Source organism: Pelodiscus sinensis, chromosome 4 (assembly GCF_049634645.1).
Source record: "Pelodiscus sinensis isolate JC-2024 chromosome 4, ASM4963464v1, whole genome shotgun sequence".
NCBI lineage: Eukaryota > Metazoa > Chordata > Testudines > Trionychidae > Pelodiscus > Pelodiscus sinensis.
Window position 1 is genome coordinate 126,413,297 of NC_134714.1, and position 24,327 is coordinate 126,437,623.

The 24,327-nt window shown below is 52.0% G+C and overlaps 1 protein-coding gene and 1 long non-coding RNA gene across 8 annotated transcripts in view; one reads left to right on the forward strand and one right to left on the reverse strand.

Annotated features, from left to right (window-relative positions):
* The window catches only part of LOC142829266 (uncharacterized), a 32,016-nt gene that overhangs the window by 2,907 nt on the left and 4,782 nt on the right, over positions 1-24,327 (reverse strand). Inside the window, exons 2-3 of one of the 3 annotated variants that reach the window (XR_012903709.1) lie at positions 20,483-22,512; positions 20,214-20,329 (exon numbers count right to left, since the gene is read on the reverse strand). This is a non-coding gene — a long non-coding RNA (uncharacterized LOC142829266). Of the gene's footprint in view, positions 1-20,213; positions 22,513-24,327 lie in introns of all 3 variants that reach the window. The other 2 variants (XR_012903708.1, XR_012903707.1) reach the window with 2 other exon arrangements.
* On the forward strand, positions 1,802-22,414 carry PATL1 (PAT1 homolog 1, processing body mRNA decay factor). 5 transcript variants are annotated; one of them, XM_075928496.1, is made up of 19 exons: positions 1,802-1,946; positions 4,346-4,457; positions 4,745-4,959; positions 5,056-5,133; positions 6,277-6,471; positions 7,101-7,202; positions 7,736-7,825; positions 8,068-8,285; positions 8,399-8,488; positions 8,653-8,836; positions 9,541-9,664; positions 10,047-10,144; positions 10,308-10,367; positions 10,836-10,984; positions 11,620-11,779; positions 13,279-13,434; positions 15,120-15,211; positions 20,510-20,659; positions 21,125-22,414. In XM_075928496.1, exons 1-19 carry the CDS (start codon positions 1,827-1,829, stop codon positions 21,144-21,146), a joined length of 2,415 nt encoding a protein of 804 aa, XP_075784611.1. In that variant the 5' UTR covers positions 1,802-1,826; the 3' UTR covers positions 21,147-22,414. The 5 variants fall into 5 exon arrangements, with proteins under 5 accessions (XP_075784611.1, XP_075784612.1, XP_075784613.1 ...); XM_075928497.1 differs by having other exon boundaries at positions 5,059-5,133; XM_025186212.2 differs by lacking the exon at positions 1,802-1,946 and adding an exon at positions 2,495-3,578.

Below are 24,327 nucleotides of genomic sequence, written 5' to 3' on the forward strand. Positions count from 1 at the left end.
GAGATTTTCTTCAAGGTCAGAATCTGTGCCTTTTACGCAGTGTCACCAAACCCAGGCATGCAAAAATCATGAGTCAGGTGCCCACAAATTCATGAGCTGGCACTAAGAAAAGCAGGAATTTCAGCAAAGACACCAGAAATGAAATTATGTTGGTCCTGGACACAGAGACACAGGACTTGGCTGTAAATTGGTGCTTGAAGTGGTAGGCAAAACAACTAAAAAAAGGGGGGGGTCATCACCCCCTTATCTGCCCTTCCTCTCTCCAGCAATTAGTTCTGCTCCCCCATCCCCAAACCAGTTCTATCCCCCTTAGTTTCACAAACACACCATCAATTTTGCCTTCACTGTTCTGTCCCCAGCCTCACTGTTCCCTCCTGATGGGAAGGAGAGCGCCGCTTGTCTTCTGTAGCTGCTCTGATTGGCTGCTCTTCCCCAGGAGGCAAATAAGTGAGGAAAGCCGCCAGTCAAGAAGGGTTTCTCCCCACTGATGTGGCAGGACTGAAACATGCACTGATCTCTGAACTTTTACCGTTTGGCTCCATGCCCCAGGGCACTTTACTGACTGGCTGTAATGGATAGAAAGGGGATTCCTGCCTGAGGCTGTTTGACACAGATTGGCTTCACTCTGCTCTTCCAGACCCCAGACTAACAGCCCGTAATGTCTAGTGTCATCAAACAGACTTAGCCTGGGGTAGGCAATGGTAGGAGGAATTGAAGAGATAGAAAGATAGAGTGTATGAGGATATCTAGATGGAGTGTATGGGGATAGATAGATAGATAGATAGATAGATAGATAGATAGATAGATAGATAGATAGATAGATAGATAGATAGATAGAGTGAATGTGTGGGGATAGATGAGAGAGAGAGTGAAAGATGTAGGGTGTGTAGGGGATGGGGGAAGGGAGGAAGCAGCCTAAGGTTTGCTTACTTCCCAAGGGGCACAATGCAGAAGCACGAGGAGCAGGAAGAAGATCCCTGAAGCTGTGTTTGAAGGGGGACTTGCAGGAGGCGGGGGTCACGCAGGACTGGGGCCCCCAAAGAGCAGCAGGACGAAGCAGCCTGGGGGTGGGTAACTGAGCAAAGAGCATGAGGCTGCCCAGGCTGCAGCAGAAGCAGCCGGGGAGTGTGGCACAGGCGGGGCGGTGGCCCCCGTGTGCGAGGCCTCCTGGCAGTGCCTCGTGCGGATCCCGGGGCCCTGGCGGGGCGGCTCGGCCTTTCGGGCAGCAGGGCTCTGGTGCCCCATTGGGTGTGTGGGGGCTGTTGAGGCTGCCCAGCGCTGGGGCAAATCAGTGAGGGTGTAAAGAGGGGCCTGCCACTAGGGAGACCTCCCCCAGCCTTCAGTGCTCTGGTCAAAGGAAAAGGAAAGAGACGCTGTCCCTTTAAGAGGCCACAGGCAGAGAAAGGGACACTGGCCCTTTAAGAGGCCACAGGCAGGGAAAGGGACACTGGCCCTTTAAGAGGCCACAGGCAGGGAAAGGGACACTGGCCTTTAAGAGGCCAAAGGCAGGGAAAGAGACACTGGCCCTTTAAGAGGCCACAGGCAGGGAAAGGGACACTGGCCCTTTAAGAGGCCACAGGCAGGGAAAGAGTCTCTGCCCCTTTAAGAGGCCACAGGCAGGGAAAGAGTCTCTGCCCCTTTAAGAGGCCACAGGCAGGGAAGGGACACTGGCCCTTTAAGAGGCCACAGGCAGGGAAAGGGACACTGGCCCTTTAAGAGTGGCCCCAGGCGCTGTTTCTTTAACAGCAGGAGCAGGGCCGCTAGACGTAGTGCGCCTGCGTACCGACAGGAAAGGCCGGGGAGGGTTGCGCGATGACGTCATAATCATGTGTCCTGACGGCGACGCATGCGTAGCGAGGGGCGGGGGTTCGGAGCCGGAGCGGGGTCCGCGCGGAGCCTCCCTGGCGGTGGGAGTCTCCGCGCCGCTCACCATGTTCCGCTACCAGGTGAGGGGCTGCCCCGGGCACCGCCCACCCCGCCTGCGACCTTTGACCTCTGACCTCCGCCCCTGCGCTACTTCTCCCCCGTCCCCCCCCCCCCGCTCGGAGCCCCAACTTCCTCCTCGGTCACGGGGCGGGGCTGGCGGGAACGGCTGGGGGGTGCCAAAGGGGCACGGCCGGGGGGGGGCGTGGGCCAGAGGAGCACGGGCTGGCGGGTGTTATGGGCTGGGGGGGGCTAGCCCTGGGGGGGGTGCAGGAGGGGCACGAGCTGGAGGGTCATGGGCTGGCAGGCTAGGTCTGGGGCGGGATTGCAGGGGAGTCTGAGGGGCACGTGTGTCTGGGGGGTGGGGCGTGGCTGGGGAGGCTTGGGTATTTTGGACATTGTTGGCGGGAGCTGTGGGGTGGGGTTGGGGCTGGAGGACGCAGTTCTGAGAGGTGGGGGGGTGGGTCAGGGATTGTGTCTGGAGGGGCATAGGATTCTGGGTGGGTACAGGCAGGGGGTGTTGACTGGGAGGCCTGGCTTGTGGGTGTGTTGGGCTGCTGGGGGAGGTCTGTGGGAGGTACCTTTGGGGAAGCATGAGCTAGAGGGCCTCTGTAGGGAGTGGTGTGATTTGGGGAGGGGTCTCAGTTGTGTGGATGTTGGGCCACGGTCCAGGAGGGCCCTCTGTTGCAGGGTGCATGGTCGGGTACAAGCCAGTGTGGCGGGGGCACACATGGCGCAGATACTGTGGCCTGGAGTAGGGGGCTCTGAGGGTGATTCTACAGGGTGTGGGCTGGGTCGTCCTTCAGAAGGAGGTAGCATGACCGATAGGCTAAAGCTGCCTCTTTGAGGTGGGAATGCAGAATGTGGGCTGGGGTCAAGGTGACTGAGGGGGCTGCATGGGCCATAGTATGTACCTTTCTTAGGATGTGCGATATGAAGGGTGCATGTCTTTTGGAGCAGGAACTATTGGGGTACAGGCCTGGGGCTGCTCTTTTGAGTCTGATGTACATGGGGGGGTATGTGCATCTGAGTTAGATTCTGGTTATGGGATCAGGAGGTGGCACAGAGAGATGCCCGGGGATGTTGGCCAATCAGGTTAGATTTGCTGATACAGGTTGAACCTCTCTAGTCTGGCACCACTGGTGCTGAACCAGAGAATTTGCCAAACATGGGAGGTCAATATTGTTAAGCAGCATCGCCAACACTTCCACTACTTACTGGGATCTTAGAAGACATTTAGGGGTAAATTAGAGCTGAATCAGAGCACTGAGAGCCAAGAATGATGGCTGTAAGCAAACTTTATGGGACCATGGGAAACTTGGTCAGACCTAGGATAGGGGACTAACTAAAATCATATTGGACCACAATTTTTGCCAGATGAAAGAGGTTCAGCCTGTAAGCTGATCCTAGTCTGTCTGCTGTGTTAACTGAAAAGTTGTGTGCTTTTAGGTGATGGGACTCAGAAAGTGAACAGTTTGAGGGAGAACCTAATTGAGTGGTGGGTATGGCGTAGCGCGTGCTTGCTGGCCACTATGTTTTTGTGAACTGAGGCTAGGAGCACACTTGTTTCTTACCCAGCTGGCTTGGGTCAGAGAAGGCATTTGAGTGGACACTCTTGGTCCATGCTGGGAGGCAAGGATACATGTGTCTTACATGTAAGTTATGTTTGTTGTATGGTGTATGTCAGGTACCATGTTTCAGGGTGTGCATGGGAGGAATATGGGGCATGCTTGGTCTTGGTAGGAGAGTATTCTTTGTATTTCTCTGGCTCCTGTCACACTCACAATCTTTAGCATATTTATCATTGTAGCACCTGTGTAAGGCAGGGCTGTGCTATTTTCTCTTTGTACAGATGGTGAACAGGAGCCCCAAGAGACTTAGTGACTTGCTTGAAATGTCACAGTGGCAGAGCAGGGAAATTGATCCCAAACTGGACCCCGTAACCGCTGGACTTCCCTCCTTCCCCTCATGCTGTCTGGGGAGGTGTGCTTGAAATGGGATGTTTATCTGTGGGGTGGCATTCTTTGTAAGGAGGGGGTGAGTGAGAGAGAGAGGAGAATTATGTCTTTCCTGTGGGATGCACTTAGTCCATGATTGGGCAGAAGTACCTTGTTTGATGGTCGTGGGTGCCCTGTGGGTGGGTGTTTTGGGACACGCTTGCTGGGGAGTAACGTGCCTTGTCTGAGGAGTTGTGTTTAGTGTGTGCTGGAGGTGATGACTCTTTTTCTGCTGAAGGGCCACGCTTGGGATGTGCTGATATAGAGAAATGAGACCATCTCCACAGAATGGTTCAGACAGGCTCAGAGCCCTAGCTTTGGACACGAGGTGACTGAGGGAAGCCCACTTCGGTGATGCTGAATGGGCATGTCAAACTGACTTTTCTGGAAGCCGGTTCATTGTTCTTTCTTTGCTCTTTTCCAAGTCCCTGGAGGACTGTCCTCCGGATGAGGATGAAGATGCTTTTCAGACCCTGGGTGAGGAGGATGAAGATATCGACCAGTTCAATGATGACACGTTTGGAGCTGGTGCTATTGGTGATTGCTGCATTTCCCATTTACTGCCTCATCTCTGTTCCTAACTCTACTTCAGGGGAATGCCATAGCTGGCTGGAGATCTTCTTAGTCCTGCCCTTAGCCACTCCCACTCCTGCAGCTCCAGTCGTGGGTTGCTCCACCTAAAGCTCTGCTGATGTCCCTCAGTCTGACCTGTAGCATTTCCACACTATTCCAGTCCATTGGTGCCCGGGAGGTATAATTGGCTGCAGCATAAATGAGTGGTACTGAGGTGCCAGCCCTGCTTCCTTTCTGTGGTTCCCTTGCAGATGATGACTGGCAGGAGGCACATGAGCGGCTTGCAGAACTGGAAGACAAGCCTGCAACAGCTAGAGAGCTGGAGGATGGGACCGTCAGTGATGAGATGGATCTGCTGGGCCACCATGAGGAGAACCTGGCCGAGAGGCTGAGCAAGCTGGTTATTGACAACGAGCTGGAAGATCCAGCCATCATGCAGGCTGTACAAACCCAGCCCTCCATGCTGGTGAGTGCGGTATTTTTAGGTGGGGGGAGAAGCAGGAAATGAATGGAAAGACAGGAGAGCCCTCCCTAAGGTAACCCGCCATTCTCTCCTTTACAGCAGCCTGGAGGCCTCAACTCTAGCATCTGGGATGGATCCGCAGTTCTCAGGCGCATCCGAGGACCACTTCTCACTCAGGTGCCATGTCCTGCCTTGTTACTAATCCAGCCTCTTTCAGGGGAGACACTTTTCTCCCACCCCAGAAATCCCTTTCCCATGCAGAGCAGAAGCCTCTGTGCTCCTCAGGCACCGAAGATTTGCCAGCTCTGTCATTTACCCTGGACCAGCCGCTAACCCTTTTTGTCTAGCATCCTGCTGTTCACATGAGGTTGTAGCCCAGTGGTACTGATGGCAGATGCTTATGAGGAAGTTGTAGTTTTCCATAATGCATTTAGCTTATTGTGGCCATGCTGAGTGGATGATTCCTTCTCAGCTCCCGTGAAAGCCAGCTTAGACCCTGAAGTGAGAGACTTGATTTACTCCTAAAGAGCCCTTTTGCTGTGTAAAGTGGCTCTAAGGTAGCATTGTGCCGGGTAGGCCTGGGCTTGCTTCCTGCAGACTTTAGATCAAACAAGATCTGTTGACAAGAAATAGTCTTTTAGCTGTCAGCTCTGCCAATTTCCTCTTGGGTCTGCAAGCCAAGCTGGCTTGACTCTTGCTTGTGTATTATCCCCAATAACCCTGCCCCTTTTGAGAGGTGTTACAGAGCTAGTTACGGTCCAGTTGATGTGAACTCCTCAAGATAATGATTGTGCCGATCAGAACTTAGTTAAGAATGCTGATGCTTGAACCAGAACAGAGTCCAACTTGTGCTCCGGCCTCTGAGCTGGTTCTGCAGGGCTAATAGGGCTAAAAAGTAGCAAAGTGTGTGGTGCCACAAAAGGCAGCCAACAAAGCAATGATCCTTCGCACACAGCTGGGTTGTTCTGAAGGACACCAAGCTCCCTTTGCAGAGCTTGCTAGTAACGTGTCGATCTGGTGATGGAATCTGGCAGAATCCCAACTAGAACTCTGTACCCTGACTTCCAGCTGAGGGTTTCGTTCCTTAGGCCGGGACCCCTGCCCTCTAGATCATAGCTGCAGGTGAAGCTTCCCAGAGAGCGTCTGCTTTCCTGACCATCCTCCTTGTTTCTCATTAGGCAGATTTCCTTGCTTCAGCTGTGCCACGAGGGCCTCTGTTCTCACTGAGCCCCGGTGCATGCGGAGTGGTGCTGCTGGTAAACTGCACATGGTTCAAAGTAGCAAATCATTGCCTGTGTTTTCCCCTCCTCCCGCATGCAGGAGATGCCCGCGGTGTCCGTGCTGGAATATGCTCTGCCTCAGAAACCCTCGCAGACCCAGGAGGATGAACGGGATCTCTCAGAGAGGGCACTGCCCAGACGCTCGTCCTCCCCAGTCATTGGGAGCCCCCCGGTCCGGGCTGTCCCCATCGGCACGCCACCGAAGCAGGGTGCCATGGCCAACTTCAATCAGCAGGTATTTCTTCCCCTCACTCTTCTCTAGCAGGAGGTTGGTCTGGTCACTGTGGTTTCAGGAAAGGGTGGTGTTTCCAGGAAGGATTAGGGTAGAAAGGGAGACCCAAGAAAGTGAAGAGCCTAACATTTCCAGGATGCTTAATTAAGGGAGCCTGCCACTAGCTTTTGCTACTGCTCAATCTTTAGAGCAGCAACCCATCTGAGTGCATGCCTGGGTCCTGCCAGGTGGAGGAGAAATTAACGGTAGGGCAGGTGGCTTGTTCTTCAGATATCACTACTTCACCTCCTTCATCGGCTGCTTTCACATGCCAGCGTCTGGCATCAGGACAGGGATGTGGCATTGCTGCCCAAAACAAGATGCAATCCAGCCAGTCTCCACTGGGCAAGAGTCTGGAGATGCTGCTGCTGTGTGTACTGGGGGGTTCCCCCTCTGCTGCAAGATAAGGAATTGGAGGTGGTGGAGGCACTCTATATATGGTGTACTGCTGGTCAGTCTCCGTTCTGCTTCATGAGTGAGCCCTGAGTGACAGCTCCATGGGAGGAGTTGCCTGGCAGATGTTGGCAAGGAAAAGGGAAGCTAGTTTATAGGACTAAGACCTGTTCCCTTTTCTGGTTTCCCCTTCATGATAGATCCTGTGTCCAAAGCCTGTTCATATCAGGGCCCCGATGCAGCAGCGTTATCCTGCCCCCTACGGCGAGAGGATGTCCCCAAACCAGCTCTGCAATGTCCCGGTATGGAGTATCTCTCACTCTGTGTTCCTGGTTTGCTCCCCCGTCCCCAACAACTGTCCCTTCTAACATTCCTAATGTCCATTCTCCATCAGCTTCACCCCCCAGCCTCTCTCACCTCCTCAGGACTCCTGAGGTCCTTTCCCATCGCTATCTCACCTGCCCTCTGATCCTTCCTCTAATGCCATTCCCTTCTAGAGATAGGCCTCTGTGTCTAATTTTTTCTTAAAGGGGAATCATCTGGTGTTGAATGCTGTGGCCTCCATGTGTTGTCTGGAGAGCCGCCTTTCTGTATCTCAGCACTTCTTCCCCTTTCTCCATTCCCCCTCTGGCCCAGATGTATCCCACGTGCCAGAAGCTCATGTGCCTACTCTCAGCCTCTCTGTCGCTGATCTGGGTGTTTCTGCAGTTTCTCGTTTTCTCTCTGATCCGAATGTCTCTGGAGCATGCACCTGCTGAATGTCCATGTTGGGTTGATTTTGATTCTTTGTTTAGAACTAGTGTTTCCTTTTTGCTCTTCCATTTTCTTTCCCCAGAATTCCTCCCTCCTGGGCCACCCGTTTCCTCCCAGCGTCACTCCTGTTTTCACCCACCTTCAGAGAGCGCAGCTTCTAGGAGGAGCACAGGTAAAGCTCAGACTGTTCCCTCTTGTTCTACATCATTTTTCAGCAGCATCCTGTGCGCTCTGCATTGGTCTCTGGTATCTGTGATCTCTCTTCTGCCTTTGTGTGGCTGTCTCTCTGCTACTTCTCAGACAGTTGGTAGCTCCCATTGTGTGCTCCCCATGATAACAGTCTTGTCTGTCTGTCCTGCTCTCTCTCTGTGGTAATGTTTGTGGTGGTCTTTCTCCTTGCCCCCATCTCTGCAGGCTGGACGCATGTCTCCCAGCCAGTTTGCTCGTGTCTCTGGGCTCGTTGGCAGCCCCCTCGCATCCATGAACCCCAAGTTGCTTCAAGGCAGAGTTGGGCAGATGGTGTCTCCAGCCAGTGGGTTCCGTGCCTTTTTTGGGGGGCCCCCGCCTTCTGCGCCAACCCCATCCCAGCAGCAGCACCCGCCATGTCCTGGGTCCCACTTGCAGAACTTAAGGTACCACAGTTGTCCTCTGCCTCCTGTCCCTGAGCTCACCATTCCAACTTGGAGAGGCTCTCGTGACTCTCCAGAGATGACCAATCTGAGGTTATAACAACTCTCTTCTCTAGGCCTCATTCGCAGATGTTCAGACCAGATACAACTCACCTTCACCCTCAGCATCGGCGGCTCTTACATCAGAGACAGCAGCAGAACAGGAAGTGAGTCCTGGAATCGCCTGCATTCGGATGGTGGGGGGGTGGGGAGGGTGAGAACTCCACAGGGTGAGAAAATTCAGCCATCCTGCAATGCAGGCCAATATCCGTGTGCCCGCTCCACTGTGCCCTTTCTGTATCTTCTGAATTTGTATGGGTCCTCCCACCAGCCAGCACCGGAGTCTGAATGGCTCGGCGGGGGACCGAGGGGGCCACCGGACCTGCCATCAGGAGCAGTTGCGGAAAGACCCCTACGCCAATCTCATGTTGCAGCGGGAAAAGGACTGGGTGTCAAAGATCCAGATGATGCAGTTACAAAGCACTGACCCTTACCTGGATGACTTCTACTATCAGGTAAATGCTTTGCAAGTCATTAGCTGAGCCATCCTGACCTAGCTTATGCTTAAGGGTAAGATCAGCTGTCCCTGGGACAGCTGGCTGACCATGCTAACCCCCATCTGCACTAGAGATGTGAACAACTAGTTGACCAGCAAATGCTTATCGGATAGTTGACTAGTCGCCCCCCCCCCCCCCTTTTGCTGCCTGTATTGGAAAGTGGCCACGTGTGGGGGGAGAAGAGAGGGTGCTTCAAAACGGCAGCACCGTGTGGGGCCCAGGATCTGCTGCTTTGAAACGCCATGTGCAGCCCGGGGCCAGCTGGGATCTCCCCAGCTGACCCCATGCTCCCCGCAGCACTTTCACCTTTGAAGTGTAGCAACAGCCCTGGGGAGGTGCCCTTATCAGCTATAATCAAATAGCCAATACAAATTGCATCGACTATTTACCCCATTAATCTAAATTTAACATCCCTAGTTTGCTCCTCCCAGAGAAGTAACTGCTGGTAAGGGGCTGTAGCTGAGCTCCCACTACAATGCTTTTAGCTGACTCTAGAACTGTGCTTCACCATCTGTTGCATTCCCCTGGCTGCTCCTTCACAGACTGGCTTGTCAGCCCCACTAGCTGTGGGACTTGGCGTGTGATGGCACACTGATTCCGAGGGCCACAGTCTCAGTGCTGGGCTCCTAACCACTGCTACCTCCTTCTCCCTCTCCCCTCAGAATTACTTCCAGAAGCTGGAGAAAGTGTCTGCGGCGGAGGAGATGCATGGTGATGGCCCGAAGAAAGAACGTACTAAACTCATCACGCCCCAAGTGGCCAAGTTAGAGCATGCCTACAAGCCAGGTAAATGCTCCTTGGGGGGAGGTGGGCAATGCATGGGCCAGCAGGGAACCAACAGACCTGTGGGGACGTGTTGGTGCTGAAATAGCACCTCGCTCCCTAGCCATATTGTTGTGTTAATAGTGGAGGCGGCTATCCGTCGTGGCGCTGGGGCAAAAGAAGCACCATAGACTTGCTGTGGAGAGGGGTGGAGCTGGAGACAGCTGCAGAGCTGCTTTGGGGAGGGCAGGAAGCAATCAGGGCTCTCGGGGTCAGGGGGAGGGCATTGGTGCAGTGGCCGGGGGAAGCTGGAGGAGACATGGGTTAAGATTTCTGTGGCATGGCTAAGGGAGCAGAGGCTTGAGGCGGTGACTCCAGCCACATGGCTATTCCTCTGTCCTTGCAGTGCAGTTTGAGGGGTCGCTGGGGAAGCTCACAGTCTCCAGTGTCAATAACCCCCGAAAAATGATTGACGCGGTGGTGACCTCCCGGAGCGAAGACGATGTAAGTAACGGCGGTTATGGCTGCCTTGCGCAGTCTGGGCTCTTTCTTTCCACTCGAGGTTTGGTCCCCTTTCCCCCCCCCCCCCCGCCCCCTGGTCCACTCCTTTCTGATGCTGCTTTTTGTTCCATGCTCCACCTGGGGCTGCCTCACTCCCTGCCCCTAGGAGACGACGGAGAAGCAGGTTCGGGACAAGAGACGACAGACCCTTGTCACCATTGAGAAGGTGAGCATGAGATGAGACCTCCCCCTCTCCCACTTTTGTAAGAGTTGACCTGGCCGGTACCCCAGGTAAATGGCGCTTGGGGGCTGGGGATATTTGTAAGCCATGGGAAAAGTGATCCCCACATACACCCCTTCCCAAATCCCTGCCGTGAACTGGGCATGCTCCTTGCTTTCCAGCTGCTGACTGACTTCCTGCTTTAAACAAAACTGGTAGTGAATAATGGAAACACCTTTCCTCTTGGTTGTCTGCGTCAGCAGCCAGGCCAAGGCGAGTGGTGGCGTCTCTCAGCTGTGGTGGAGGCATGCTGGCCACTTGCCGCTTCCCTGGGAACGCCGGCACTCTCTCTATAGGGCTTGCTGATGCAGCCTGCTCTGAGTCTGCTCTGGAGGCAGAGCTTTCCTGCCCGGACTAGCTGTGGGGTAGTGGGGGTGCCTGTGAATGGCTCTGATCTGGCTGCATGTCCTGCAGACGTACAGCCTCCTCCTGGACGTGGAGGACTACGAGAGGCGCTACCTGCTGAGCCTGGAAGGGCAGCGGCCAACCCTGATGGAGGAGCGGAAGCAGAAGATCTGTGACATGTATGACAATCTGAGGGGGAAAATGCCTGGCCAAGAGAGGTGAGCAACATGACTCTGCTTCCAGTGCTCTTGGCGCCGCATGTCTGAGCCCCTCCCCCCACCAGCCTTGTCTTCTCACCCTAGAGAAAGGGGAGGACTATGGAATTCTCCCCTCTTTTGCTTCAGGGTAGGGTGAGTGTCTACAGCCCATCCCTCATGTGGGGCAGCCCCCTCGCTAGTACCAAGCTCACTCAAACAGCCAGGACACTCTCCTTTGGATGCTGCTCCTCCTCCCCTCCCCACTGACTTCAGTTGGAAAGATGGAGAAGGAAGAGACTGAGGCATGTGGGAGGGGGAGGGCACTGCCCAGTCCTGCCTGGAGTGAGGCCCCTCTGCCCCTCACCTAGTCCATATGCAGGGCAGGGTCTGCCCCTGGAAATGGGAGAAACTAGGCCGGGACAGAGGGGTCTGCGCTCAGGAGGAAAGTGTGACTGGGCAGGCCTCAGGGTCAGAGGAATTTTATTGTCCTCGTCCTTCATGTGCATTGGTCCAGTCAGGCCTGATAGGTAGCAAAGCTTTTTGTCATGCTGTCTGTTTTCTGGGCATAAGCTCTTCTGGTTATCCACTGTATAGACCCACAGGGAGCTAGGGAAGGTACCTGGCTAATGACCATCCAAACATTCTCCTCTGGGCAGGCTGAGTGATGACCACTTCGTGCAAATCATGTGTATCCGGAAAGGAAAGCGTATGGTTGCCCGGATCCTGCCCTTCCTGTCTCCAGAGCAGGCGACCGACATACTCATGGCAACAGCCAGAAACCTGCCCTTCCTGATCAAGAAGGATGCTCAGGATGAGGTAAGCAAGGAGGCTGCAACAGAAAGAGCTTGCTGTCAGGTGGTTGATACGAGTTGTCTGCATCTCAGAGGCAGCATTGTCAAACGATCAGAGCAGGAGACTGAGAATCTGAATTCCTGCTTTCACTGTGTGAGCAGGGGGAAGTCGCTTTGCAGGTTTGCAGCTCTGTCAGTGGGGGTAATAACGAACTGGTCTCTGCTGAGTTAGTGTTCCTGGCCTCATATGGGTTTGTGAGAATTCACTGTTTGGGAAAGGGCTTTGAGATCCTTGGACAGGATGGTCCAGTAAGATACGCAGACATCCATTGTGCGTCCATTTTCATCACACACACAGCTCTCCCGGAAATTCTCCCTCTAGATGGAAGGCACGCAGCTTGGTGGGAGCTGGCACACGCAGGGAGCTGGCTTCTGCCACCCCTCCCCCCCCTTGCTGCCTCTGATACAGAGGTATAGAGGCAGCGGGGTGCATTTAGCCATTGGAATTAACCGATAAACCCAGGCTTATTGGTTAATTATGTAAATGACTACAGGCTAACAGTATCGCACAGCACCCAGCACAATGGGGCCTCAAACACATACAGTCCTTGACTCATAGAACACTAGAACTGGAATGCACCTCAAAAGGTCATCGAGTCCAGTCCCCTGCCCTCATGGCAGGATCAAGCATCATCTAGATCAGTGTTTCTCAACCAGTGGTACAAGTACCCTTAGGGGCACTTGAGAGGAGTCGGGGGGGGGGGGGGGGGGGGAGACAGACACGTCAACACAACTGAAATTTAGAGAAAACTGAATTTTTGTGTTAAGTTTTACAGCATTTTATTACTTTTGTACTTTTTACATCCAAAAATGTCATTGCCTGTCTGGCTATGATTAAGTTCTTTAAACAAATGTGTTGCAATGGTAGGAGGAAAAAAAAAGTATAAGTACCCCCCAGTACCTCCAGTTTTCAAAGAGGTTCTTTATAAAAAAAAAAAAAAAGGTTAAGAAACACTGATCTAGATCATCCCTGACAGGTGTCTGTCTAACCTGCTCTGAAATATCTCCCGTGAGGGAGATTCCACAGCCCCCCTAGGCAACTTATTCCAGTGTTCAACTACCCTCACATAAAGTTTTTCCTAATGTCCAACCTAAATCTCCCTTGCTGCCCATTTAAGCCCACTGCTTCTTGTCCTATAACAAACTCCAAATGGTGAGAGACAGAGGTGAGAGGACAGTTCTCTGTATAATGTTGTAGCCACCACATCTCATCCCAGAGGCAATGCTGTCACTTCATGGCACGCAGGCGAACTTTCCCTTCAATTCCTGCCCATCTTTTCTCTCTCCTGGTTTGCCAGCCGTCTCCACTCCGTGTCACCTGGATACCTGGGTTCACTCACATGGCCTGCCCTGCCTGCCAATAGGAAATGAAGCCTGGATTTGTTGCATGGCCCCTCCTGGAGCATGGGGAGCTCCCTGCATACTCGGCTATCTGTGATTTTATATTGTTCTTCTCTCCTTCAGGTGCTGCCGTGCTTACTGAGGCCCTTCTCTCTCGTTCTCTATCATCTTCCATCGGAGACGGTCACCAGCCTTCTGCAGCAGCTAGCGAACCTACCTCAGAGCGCCACGGCGCCAGCGCCTGCCAACCTGCACCTCGCAGCTGTGCTCCAGAACAAGGTGCCTGCGGCGTGGGCTATTGCTGAGCACTGAGAGAAGCAGTAGTTGCACGCTTGATTCCTTCATTGCTGGGACCTGATTTAGCTATAGACATGCCTGGCACACTCAAGCGTGAGAGGCTAGAGATGCTTCCCCTTGCTCGATTCTCTCCTGTTTCGCTCTGGCCTGGGGAACAGCGAGAGACTCAGACCCTCCTTTCTCTTTTGAACTGGAGAGTTGCCCTCATTAGCCAACCCAGTGTCCGGAGAGAGGTTCCAAACACCAATCCATCCAATAGGTCCTCTTCTCCATGCCGGGGTATGTGAAAATTCCCTGAATGTGATTCATGAAACCAGGGACAGGCCAACCAGGCATTGAGAGGTCGTCCTTTCTGACCAGCAGCTTCCTTGCCAGAAGAAGTAGGGTTGAGCTAACTGGCACTGGAATCTCCTGCAGCAACAGGGGTCGATGAGGAAGGAACTAAATGAATGGGACTCACTTGGGGACAGGGAATAAAATCTTCCTGCAGACACTTCCATTCCCTCTCCTCTCCTTGCATGGCACAGACAGCTGTGGGGTAGGCAGCTTTACATTGCACACTTGCACAGCAGAGTGAAAGGCACCTTAGAAGTACCACCAGGGACGGGCCGATGCTAGGAGTCTTCCTCCTTGTGCATCTCTTCCTCATAGTCAGGGTCTGTTTCCCTGGTCTTTGCTGCTTTTGCTTTAATGGTAGATAAGGCTCTATAGTGCTTATGAGGCCTGTGACGGATCAGTTACTTTCTCTGGGATTCATTTGGATCCAGAGGAGAATTAAGGTAAAGCACGAGTCTTGGAATTCTATACGCTCACCATCTCCAAAAGCCTGTTGAACCCTGGTCCTAGGGACTCCAGCCAAGGCAATCATGGGCCAAAGCATGATGGTGAAGGCTGGCGAGCAGACTCGGAAGCAGCATGCTGTTCTGGGGCAGTCCCCTGCAAATGTGGGACAGCACTATGGGAGATCATACAGCCCCTGCACTGAATTACAACCCTCAGTGCATCTGGGAAGAAGCTGCTTCTGGGCAGGGGTGGGTGTCTGCTTTGGTAAGCCCAGCATAGTGGAGAAACCAAAAAGATATAATGGGTCCATGATGGGCAAAGAGAGGAAACCAAGACGTGTATTCCCAAGAGGCTGAGGGAATGTGAAGGCTCTATCTGTAGCAAAGGAACAATGCACATTTCTCATCCTGCCCAGTGTTGCTCTTGCACAGTCCAAGGCTAATCCTGTTAGGCAGGGGGCTTGTCTTAATCAGAGTTTTTCCCCTCTCTGTTATTACTAAATCTTGGATCCAGGGGTCCTGGACTAGGACTAGAGCGCCCAGGTGAGAAGTAAGACAAATAAGTCCCTTGGCCTCTGACTGGGGTGCGGTGATGCCACTGTGGTTTGTCCTTGAAAGGAAGATGACCCGAGCTCGTGGGCGGCACGTGCTGTGCTGTAATAGTTCCCTCTAGGCCTCCCTGACTCGCTGCAGTCAGGCCCTGGGGTAAGCTAAAGGGCCGTGAACAGAGGCTGGTAATGGGGGAGTGAAGGCTTCAGACCCAGGAGTGGGAAATGTGCTACAGCACCCCCAGAAGAGAGAAGAGTGCCTGCTGGGGGTCAGGCCTAGAGGCTGTCCCCTCCTTCACGCGCATACTCTCTCTTATTACTTCGTCTTTCTCTGCAGTTTGGCCTGTCCCTGCTGTACTTGGTCCTGAGTCGTGGGGAGGAATTGCAGAGTTCCCATGATGCTACTGAGCTAATGCAGGATAACCAGTGGTGAGTCCCTGCTGCATCCCTTAGCTGTGTTTCTCTTCCTCCGCCTCCCCCCTTCCTTCCCCCCCTTCCCTTGAGGACAATGCATGTTGGCCAAGGGTGAGCAGAGCATGCCCTGGATCAGTGTAACCCAGAATCATATGCCTCCTAACAACAGATGGGGCTTGATCTAGTAGCCAGGGCATAGGATTAGGAACTGGAACAGGGGACACAACTCCCCAGCCAGAGGAGCGATCACCCTGTGAGCTGACAGCCTCCTACTGTAATGCCAGGCTTCCCTTTGGTGTCCCATTGATAAGGGTCTGTGACTTAAACTCCTGTGCCTCCAGGAACTGAGATTCAGTGGTACTTTCTGGGCCTGCTGTGGAGTTGTAGAGAAGTTGAGCCCAACTGAAGGAGTCTGACTTCTACCCCCTAGAGAGGGGAACGCTTCCTAGCTGCATTACTGGTTACTCAATTGGCTGCAAGGGGAACATTCTGACTGGAGTCCACAGAGCCACCGAGGCATCCCCCTTCCCCTCCCAGAGTGCAAAGTTTTGCTGAATGCAGTCGAGGCCTGAATCCTGGGACTCCAATGCCTGAGAAGGGTTTAAGGTCATAGAGGGCAAATAACTGAACTAGGGATGTAATAGTGTCGTCGGTTAACTGATTAGCCGATAACCAAAAGTTCACAGGTTAATGCTATAGACTATATGCATTTCCTTCCCCGGACAGGGGCTGCTGCCTCTGTATCAGACACAGCAGTGCAGGGGGAGGGGAGCTGGTTTTTAAACTGGCTCTCCTCGCAGACCAGCTTCTGCCTGGCATCCCGCGCAAAGTGGTAGGGGACTCCTCGGGAGCGGGGCCTAAGTGCACCGGCTGCCAGCCCTGCCCTTGGGGACTATAGAATAGTCAAGTAACCGATAAGAATTCATGAAGTTACTCGAATATTCAATTTACCCTAAACTGAATGTGAGCTTCAAGTGTGATGCTGGTGCAAAACATGCCAATGTGATCCTTGGATATAGAAACCACAGGGAGCAGTGTTCCCTGTCGGCTGAGTGCTTGTACTGCTGCTCAGGAGAAATTCCAATGCCGCCCATCCAATTAGTAGAGTGCCTACCGCTAGGTTTTGTTTCTACTGGTGGTGCACATTGACACATGCTTTGGTGCACATAACAAAATGTATTGTGCACGCGGGTGGAAAATATCCTCGCTTAGATGGAAAATTGTTGGGCAGGTGATTTTTTTTCCCCCCTCCCCTTCTGCATATGGCATTGGTGAGACACTGTCTGTACTTGTGGCGTCCACTTTTGTAAAGAGGATGTCGAAATGCTGGAGGGAGCACGGAGAAGAACCACAAAAATGTTTGAAGGGGTAGAGAAAATGCCTGACAATGAGAGAGTTAAGGAATTCAATCCATTTGTAGCTTATAAAAATAGTTTAAGGGGTGACCTGGTTACACTGTATCAGTCAGTACCCTCTTGGGGAGAAGATACAGGTTGAACCTTTCTAGTCCAGCACCCTCAAGAACTGACCAATATCAAACCAGAGAATTTACCCAACCACGGGAGGTCAATATTGGCTAGCAGCATTAGCAACACTTCCACTGCTTAGGGGCTCTTGGGAGATATTTAGGGGTAAATTAAAGCTAAATAACACAGAACACTGAGAGCCAGGACCGGTGAGTGTAAACAAACTATGGGACCACGGGAAACTTGGCCACACCCATGATAAGTGGACATTCAGCTACCTAAAATCATGCCAGACCACGGATGTTGTTGGACCAGAGAGTGCCGGACTAGAGAGGTTCAACTTACACCTGGTGTTACAGGAGTGAGATGTGGAGAAAGGCAGAACAAGAATCTGGGGCTTGAAATTAAAGCCAGAAAAAATCAACTTGGAAATAAGGCACAGTTCTTTGCAGTGCAGGTGACGAGCCATTAGCACAGGTGATCCAGGAAAGTGGTAGATTCTCAATCTCTTGATGTCTGTCTTTAAATCCAGATGCTTTATCCAAATCCAAGTTCCTGGGCCCAATACAGGGGTAACTGATTGGCATTCTTTGGTTGTGTTACCTACCAGTCCCTTGGGTTTAGTCTGGAAATGGTGATCAGTCGTTAAGGCTCTGGGTGTTACCAGAGTGGTGACCACTCTGGACTTGGATGATTCCCAGAGTCTGGCTATTGAGCCATTATTAATTAGCTGACTTCTCAAAGGCCAGCTCCACTGTCTCTGGGAACTGAATCATGTCTTGCATACTCTATTGCTGTGGTCAGTCTACCTGTTGATCGCGGGGGCTCTATGGCTGCGTCTAGATTTGCATGATTTTGCGCAAAAGCTGCTGCTTTTGCGCAAAATCATGCCGCCTGTCTACACTGGCCGCGAGTATTTGCGCAAGAATACTGACTTTGTAATGGTCAAAATCAGTGGTTCTTGCGCAAATACTCTGATGCTCCTGCTCAGGGATAAGCCCTCTTGCGCAAGTATTCTTGCACAAGAGGATCAGTGTAGACAGCAACGTTAATTTCTTGCACAAGAAAGCCCGATGGCTAAAATGGCCATCGGAGCTTTCTTGCACAAGAGAGCGTCAGCACTGGCAAGGATGCTTTTGCACAAAGGCACATGTCAGTATAGACAATCTCTTGTACAAATACTTTTAACAGAAAAACTTTTCCATTAAAAGTATTTGCGCAAAATCATGCCGGTGTAGACGCAGCCTATGAGTCTATCTTTAGCTCCTTCTGGACTGCGTGCCTGCGCACAACTAATTTTGAATTGGCACTCTTTGCGGAGCAGCTACTCACAGAGCAGCAACACAGGTGAGTAGCTGTGGTGGGATCTGTTGGGTCAGAGGGCTGAAACACCCCGGCCAGCTGGCTGTGGCGGAGGAGGCTGCGCCGCACTCCAGCTGATTGGGCCGCTTTCCCTCTGCTCCAGCCCACGTGGAGGGTGGTGCACCCTGGCTGAGCACCATGGCCAGCTGGCCATGCAGTCCTCCTCTTTGCTCCAGCCCAGCTGCCCTGCGCTCTGCCCGTGTAGGCTGTACCACTGTCCTGCTGGCCAGAAAGCCCTTCCTCTTTGCTCCAGCCCACTTGGAGTGAGGCGTAGCCTCCCCGGGCTGAGCGCAGGGCAGCTGGGCTGGAGTAGGCCAGCTGGCCATGGTGTTCAGCTCCGGTGCACCACACTCTACCTAGGCTGGAGCAGAGGAGAAGCCGCCTGATCAGCTAGAGCGCAGCACCGCCTCTGCTTCTGCCTTGAGGGAGTCTGACCAGAAGTGAATACGGTGATTGCAGAGCCTTCTTACACCAGAATATACTTCAGTTTAACAGTAGGACTAGAGAGTGGGGGATTTTTAAGCCATTTACATTTGTACATTACCTCAGGCCTAAGTTCTCCACACATCCCTGTATGAACTGTGACATTAAGCCATCAATGTTCCCGCTAATCTTTTCCATCCACGTTCAGATTTTTTTCATCCATGTGAGGGATAATTTTTTTTATGTGCACTGAGGCATGTGTGAATGTGCACCCCAATAGAAACAAAAACCTAGCTGTGGGTACTCTGCTAATCAGTGGGGCGGCCTTGGGATCTCTCCTGAGTGGCCACACAAGCGCACAGCTCACAGGGGACACTGTAAGCCATGTCTACATTGCAGAATCATAGAACTGGAAGAGACCTCAGAAGGTCATCAAGTCCAGCCCCCTGCTCTAGGCAGGACCAATCCCAACTAAATCAACCCGGCCAGGGCTTTGTCAAGCCGAGACTTAAGCACCTCTAGGGATGGAGACTTCACTACTTCCCTAGGTAACCCATTCCAGTGCTTCACCACCCTCCTAGTGAAATAGTTTTTCCTAATATCCAACCTGGACCTCTCCCACCACAACTTGAGACCATTGCTCCTTGTTCTGCCATCTGTCACTACTGAGAACAGCCTCTCTCCATCCTCTTTGGAACCTCCCTTCAGGAAGTTGAAGGCTGCTATCAAATCCCCCCTCACTCTTCGCTTCTGCAGACTAAACAGACCCAAGTCCCTCAGCCTCTCCTCATAAGTCATATGCTCCAGCCCCCTAATCATTTTGGTTGCCCTCCGCTGGACCCTCTCCAATGCGTCCACATCCTTTTTGTAGTAGGGGGCCCAGAACTGGACACAATACTAAAAGATGCGGCCTCAACAAAGCCGAATAAAGGGGAATGATGACAGAAGTATCTCAACCTAATTGACGTTGGTAGACACAGCCACTGCAGTGGTTACATCGCGTGTGCACGTCTACGCTTTGCTGTTTGTGTTGGTGGCACCAGGAGTGCTTGCACTGATTCAACTATCAGTGTGGGGCATCATGGCATGGCTTCAGAAAGCCAGCAGCCTTAATGAAAGCAAAGCACTGTCCACACTGGCAGTGCATTGACCGAACTACCTCAGCATTGACTCTCCCCCACTCATGGAGGTGGAGTTACTAAGTCGTTGTAGCGGGCGTGTTGTTGGCAGGAGTAAAGTTTTAGTGTAGATGGTTAAGTCACTGTAAGCAGCCTTGCATCTGCCGAATTCTTCCCTTCCTCCCCTCCCTCTTTTGAAAGAGTCCCTTTCTAAATACAGGTGGTCCGCGAGTTACGAACGCATCAACTTATGACCGTTCGTACTTATGACCAACCTCTCATTAAGCGCATTACAGCCGGTTCCTGAGTTATGAACGCACAATCTGCGCTTACGAGCAGCGCGGTTGCATTTAAATGAATGGAGTCCGACTTATGAACAGATCGAGTTACGACCAAGTGTTTGGTATGTAACTCATTCGTAAGTCAGGGACTACCTGTAGGTACAGTCCTTTCGATCTCCCCTGTGCATGGGCCTCTTCCCAGGGATGGCATTATGGCATTGTCTTTTAATGACACTCAATTTGTTTGCAGAGGAATGGCTTATCTGGAGCCACTGTGTTTCTCTCCTGCTTGATTTTTCCTTGCATTCCCCCCCCCCTCCCCCCCGTTAAACTGAACTAATATAGTCATAGCAAACATCCCACTCACCAGGTCAACATCTGGCATTCATAAATTATTGCAGAGCAGCTTCAGTGCAGTGCCAACTGGATTCGTCAGTGAAACAGACCGTGTAGGCTGTCATTGTGGAAACTGCCGGCCTCCATCTGCTGATAGGAAATCATATATCAGAGCCTAGTTGGGTTTAGGAGAACTTAGTTAGGCAGTCAGTAGAGCTTCCAGTCCTGTGCCTCCTTGACCACTGAATCCTGCATGGGGCTGAAGCAGAGAAGTCCTGTTGTCTTGCCATCTTCTCTCACCTTGACCTGTATCCTTCTCCCTGGCAGGACGGAGTTGATGTTCACGGCGACCCGAGAGCTTCTGCGGATCCCACAAGCAGCATTGGCAAAGCCGGTGTCCACCCCCTCGAACCTTCTGTCCCTTTTTTCTCGCTACGTTGATCAGCAGAAGCTGAATGTGCTGGAGACAAAGTTGCAGTAAGTCCCCGTTTCTCATCTGGTTTAGTGCTCTCTGTCATCCTGCTTCCCACGCGTAAGAGTGGGGGGGGGGGGGGGGGCAGGGCAGGGAGTCAGTTGTGCAGTGATAGTGAGGATTTGAGTGACACTCAGTAAATGGGGGAAGGGGTTCGGGGAACCGGGCTGATCTCTGGTGCCTAGGAGGAAGGAGCGTGGTTGGGGAAGAGAAGGCCAGGAGATAGGTAAAGTGAGGAGGGGAGATTCAGGAGTTCCCACTTCTCTGCTTTGGTTTAACAACTGTGGAGCGGGGTGAATTGCTGGGGCTGACCAAGCAGTGATGAAAGAAAATGAAGGTGGCGGGGATCTCTGCAGCGTGCGTTAGCTGCAGTACTAGTGGCACAGAGACCAGGGTCCCATCTTTGCCTGAACCCCAGGAACAGACATTCAAGCCTCATCTGACTCTTCTCCTTTCCTCTGCCCTGCCAGGTTAGTGCAGGGAATACGGTAGGAGATCTCAGCGAGTCCTCGATGGGAGCTGCCATCCTTGCCGCCGCCGCCGCCACCACCACCACCAGAGGACAGCAGTGGAGGAGGGGAGGCAGTTGCTCTGCTGAAGCAAAGCCTTGTGGGATTTTTCTCTCGGATACCTGGCACGGGAGGCCTTTCTTTTGCTCTGTGAACTTGGCTGGGTGTGTGTTTGGTTTCTCCTCTCACCCTTCGCTGCTAAGTTGCAATTCAATATGTCCTTGCTGCATTCCCATTTTCCCGCTGCATCGTCACAACAGCTGCTGCTTTTTCCCTCCACGGCCCCTCTTCCCCCACCTGCACACTACCGAGGGACTGGTGAGGAGCCTGCCCCCTCTTCCCTCTCACTGTCAATGCAGTATCCAGATAACCAGGCATACAACTAGCTTTGGGGAGAATCCCCACATGCTCTGCAAGGCAGAATTGGGGGCATAGAGAGAGAGCTGCTGCCCATGGCCTCCTAGATGTTTAGGAGGGTGTGGCTTTTAGATAACTGGCCCTCTCTCCCCCTTCACCTGTTGGCTAAGACTTGAGAAGTGTCTGGCTTCTTCCCCTCCATCTCCAAGCACTGAGATTTGGTCCCTCTCTTCATATGGCACTGGGGGCTTTCTTGTCCCAGTCAGTCTGGGGCTCTTGTTCTTTTGGAAGTTGCATTTGGAAATTGCATAAATTGGGCTCCCTTAGGTCAGTTATCCTTGTCCCATGATGCAGCGAACACACATCTTTGCACACTCACCTTGTCTTCCTGAGAACCATTTTGCACCCCTCTCTCTCTCTCACATGCCCTTTGGTTCAGGCCTATGCTGCCAAGAGCCCTCCAAGCCAATAACCAAAGGACCTACTGGATAGAGCCGCTAATCTGAATGAATTTTCCATCCCCAACCACTGCTCAATCCTGCTGTCTGCTCCTTTTGGAATGTGGTGGGGTTTTTAAATATTACTTTGCTTTTAAAGACAAAAATATTTGCACATGTAGGTATTCTACAACCAGTAAACTCCTCCCTGTTATTAACCAGCTGCTTTTTCCTAATCCTTCGCCTCCCCAAGTGTTCTCCCCTCCAACCAAAACCACCTCCCTGTAGCTCCCCTCACCTCGATTTCCTCACAGCTGATCAAGTGGACTGTTCCTTTATTCTATTATTCCTTTTTTGTGCTTCCTCTCCCCATCCCAATTTTTTGTTCTAATGAAAATAAAACTTTCTAAATTTACATTTTTATAGGGTATTGTAAATAAAAATGAATTGTATACTTGGGGAATAGTAGAGTGCTTCCTTCTACTTGCTGGTCTTGTACCTCTTCGAGCTCTCCTCCATCCCAGGCTATCAGCAAATATCTCTTGCCTCTCAAGCCTGAGGTGTAGACAAGATTTTGAGAGGGAGCTTGTTAATCTAGTGGACAAAAGCATAGCAATATCCAACGCCTGGCAATTGGAGCTAGACGTTTTCTGATGGAAGATAAAAACTTGAGCTGAACCCATTAATGCATGTGATATTGGACATTTTCCTAAAACACTTAAGTGCCATGCAGGAATGGCCAGCTTCTTTCTCTGGCGTAGGCTATGCAGGAGGGCAGGGTAGGTGATCATAATGGTCCCTTGTTGTACTCTGTTTTGATCAGAATGTCAGGAATGGAGCATGGGAGCTGTTTTAACAGGGCCTGGTCCAACTCCTAAAAATCAGGGCAGAATGTTAAGATCTGCACTGGACATTGCCAGACTTGAGAAGTCCGTGTGAACCTGGTCAGGATCTTACTGTTACCATCTTGTGAACCACTGGAGTGGTTTTAACACCCAAGATCTCTGCACTTTGGTTTCATGTCTCATTTGAAAAAGGGGGCATGCGAGTTCTTGCTGCTGACTCAGAGGAAGGAATGGGTTCTGAATCATGAGTGCTGCCACTCTTAATAACAGTCAGCTTAACCTTTGAGGTCTCCTATCCACCCGCTGCCAGTCCTGCCTAGCAGATGCAGTTAGGCAACCTGTTGCTGAAGTAGAAGGGCCGAGGAAGCTGTTCCTACTGGAACCTTAGCATGAGCATCAATTATCTAACAAAGGAACAGCCTGAGGAAGTGCCACAGCTGGTATATTCAGCACCCAGGGCTACATGTGAATCCAGCTCAGTCTCTGCTACGCTGCTGTTTGTGCATGAGAGGGGTACATAGTGGCCTAGCAAGAGCTGAAAAGATCACGATTGGTATTGCTAAGCATGTCAGCTGCTCTGTTCTGAATCACTGGGGCTATGTCTACACTCGCGGCTTCTTGCGCAAGAACATATTGCGCAAGAAAACGTCCACACTGCCATGTGCGAGATGTGCTTTTGCGCAAGAGCTCCCATGGCAGTGTGGATGCTTTCTTGCGCAAGAAAGCTCTGATGGCCATTTTAGCCATAGGGCTTTCTTGCGCAAGAAATCCCTGCTGAGCATCCACACTGCCCTCTTGCGCAAGAGCTGTGCAAGAGGGCTTACACCTGTCAGAAAAGAGCATAGCTCTTGCGCAAGGAGCCCCCTCTTACCATGCCGTACTGTAAATTTACTTGAGCAAGAGCAGATGGGCAGTGTGAACACTCTGCAGATTCTTGCGCAAGAACGGCCGTACTTGCGCAGGAAGCTGCAAGTGTAGACATAGCCCAAGGAGTGGTCCAGCTCCAGGGGCGTGAGGTCTCTTTTCTCAATGCTGCAGTTAGCTCCAAGGACTCCAGGTGAATTCAGAGGCAATGGCTCAGTTTAGCAACCCAACGGCAAGCTGTTTTCAATGGAAAGTGACGCTATGGCTGGAGGGAGTTCTTCAGTGTGCTTCCATTTGTCACTCTGCATCTCCTGTCAGTCCTTGATTTAGCTGCACTATGTCTATACTACCGAGTTTTTTTCCAGGATGCCGGAGGTATCCCAGAAAAACTCCGTGTCCAGGGAACGGTTTTCAAAAGAGCTGTAAACCTTGTTTCATGAGGAAGAAGGGCTCTTCCAAAAGGAGGTTTTTCTGAAATTTGGCCCAATGTAGAAAAGTAAGTGTAGTGTAGACATAGCCTTAGTGGTGCCTCTCAACCAATATCATGGGTGGGAGAAGGATATAATACAAAATAATGGAAATGTAGGAGATGATTGGAATTTGGGGGCAGCATGAACTGTTAAGAGTAAAGGAAAGACTAGAGAAACCATGGAGGGGGAAT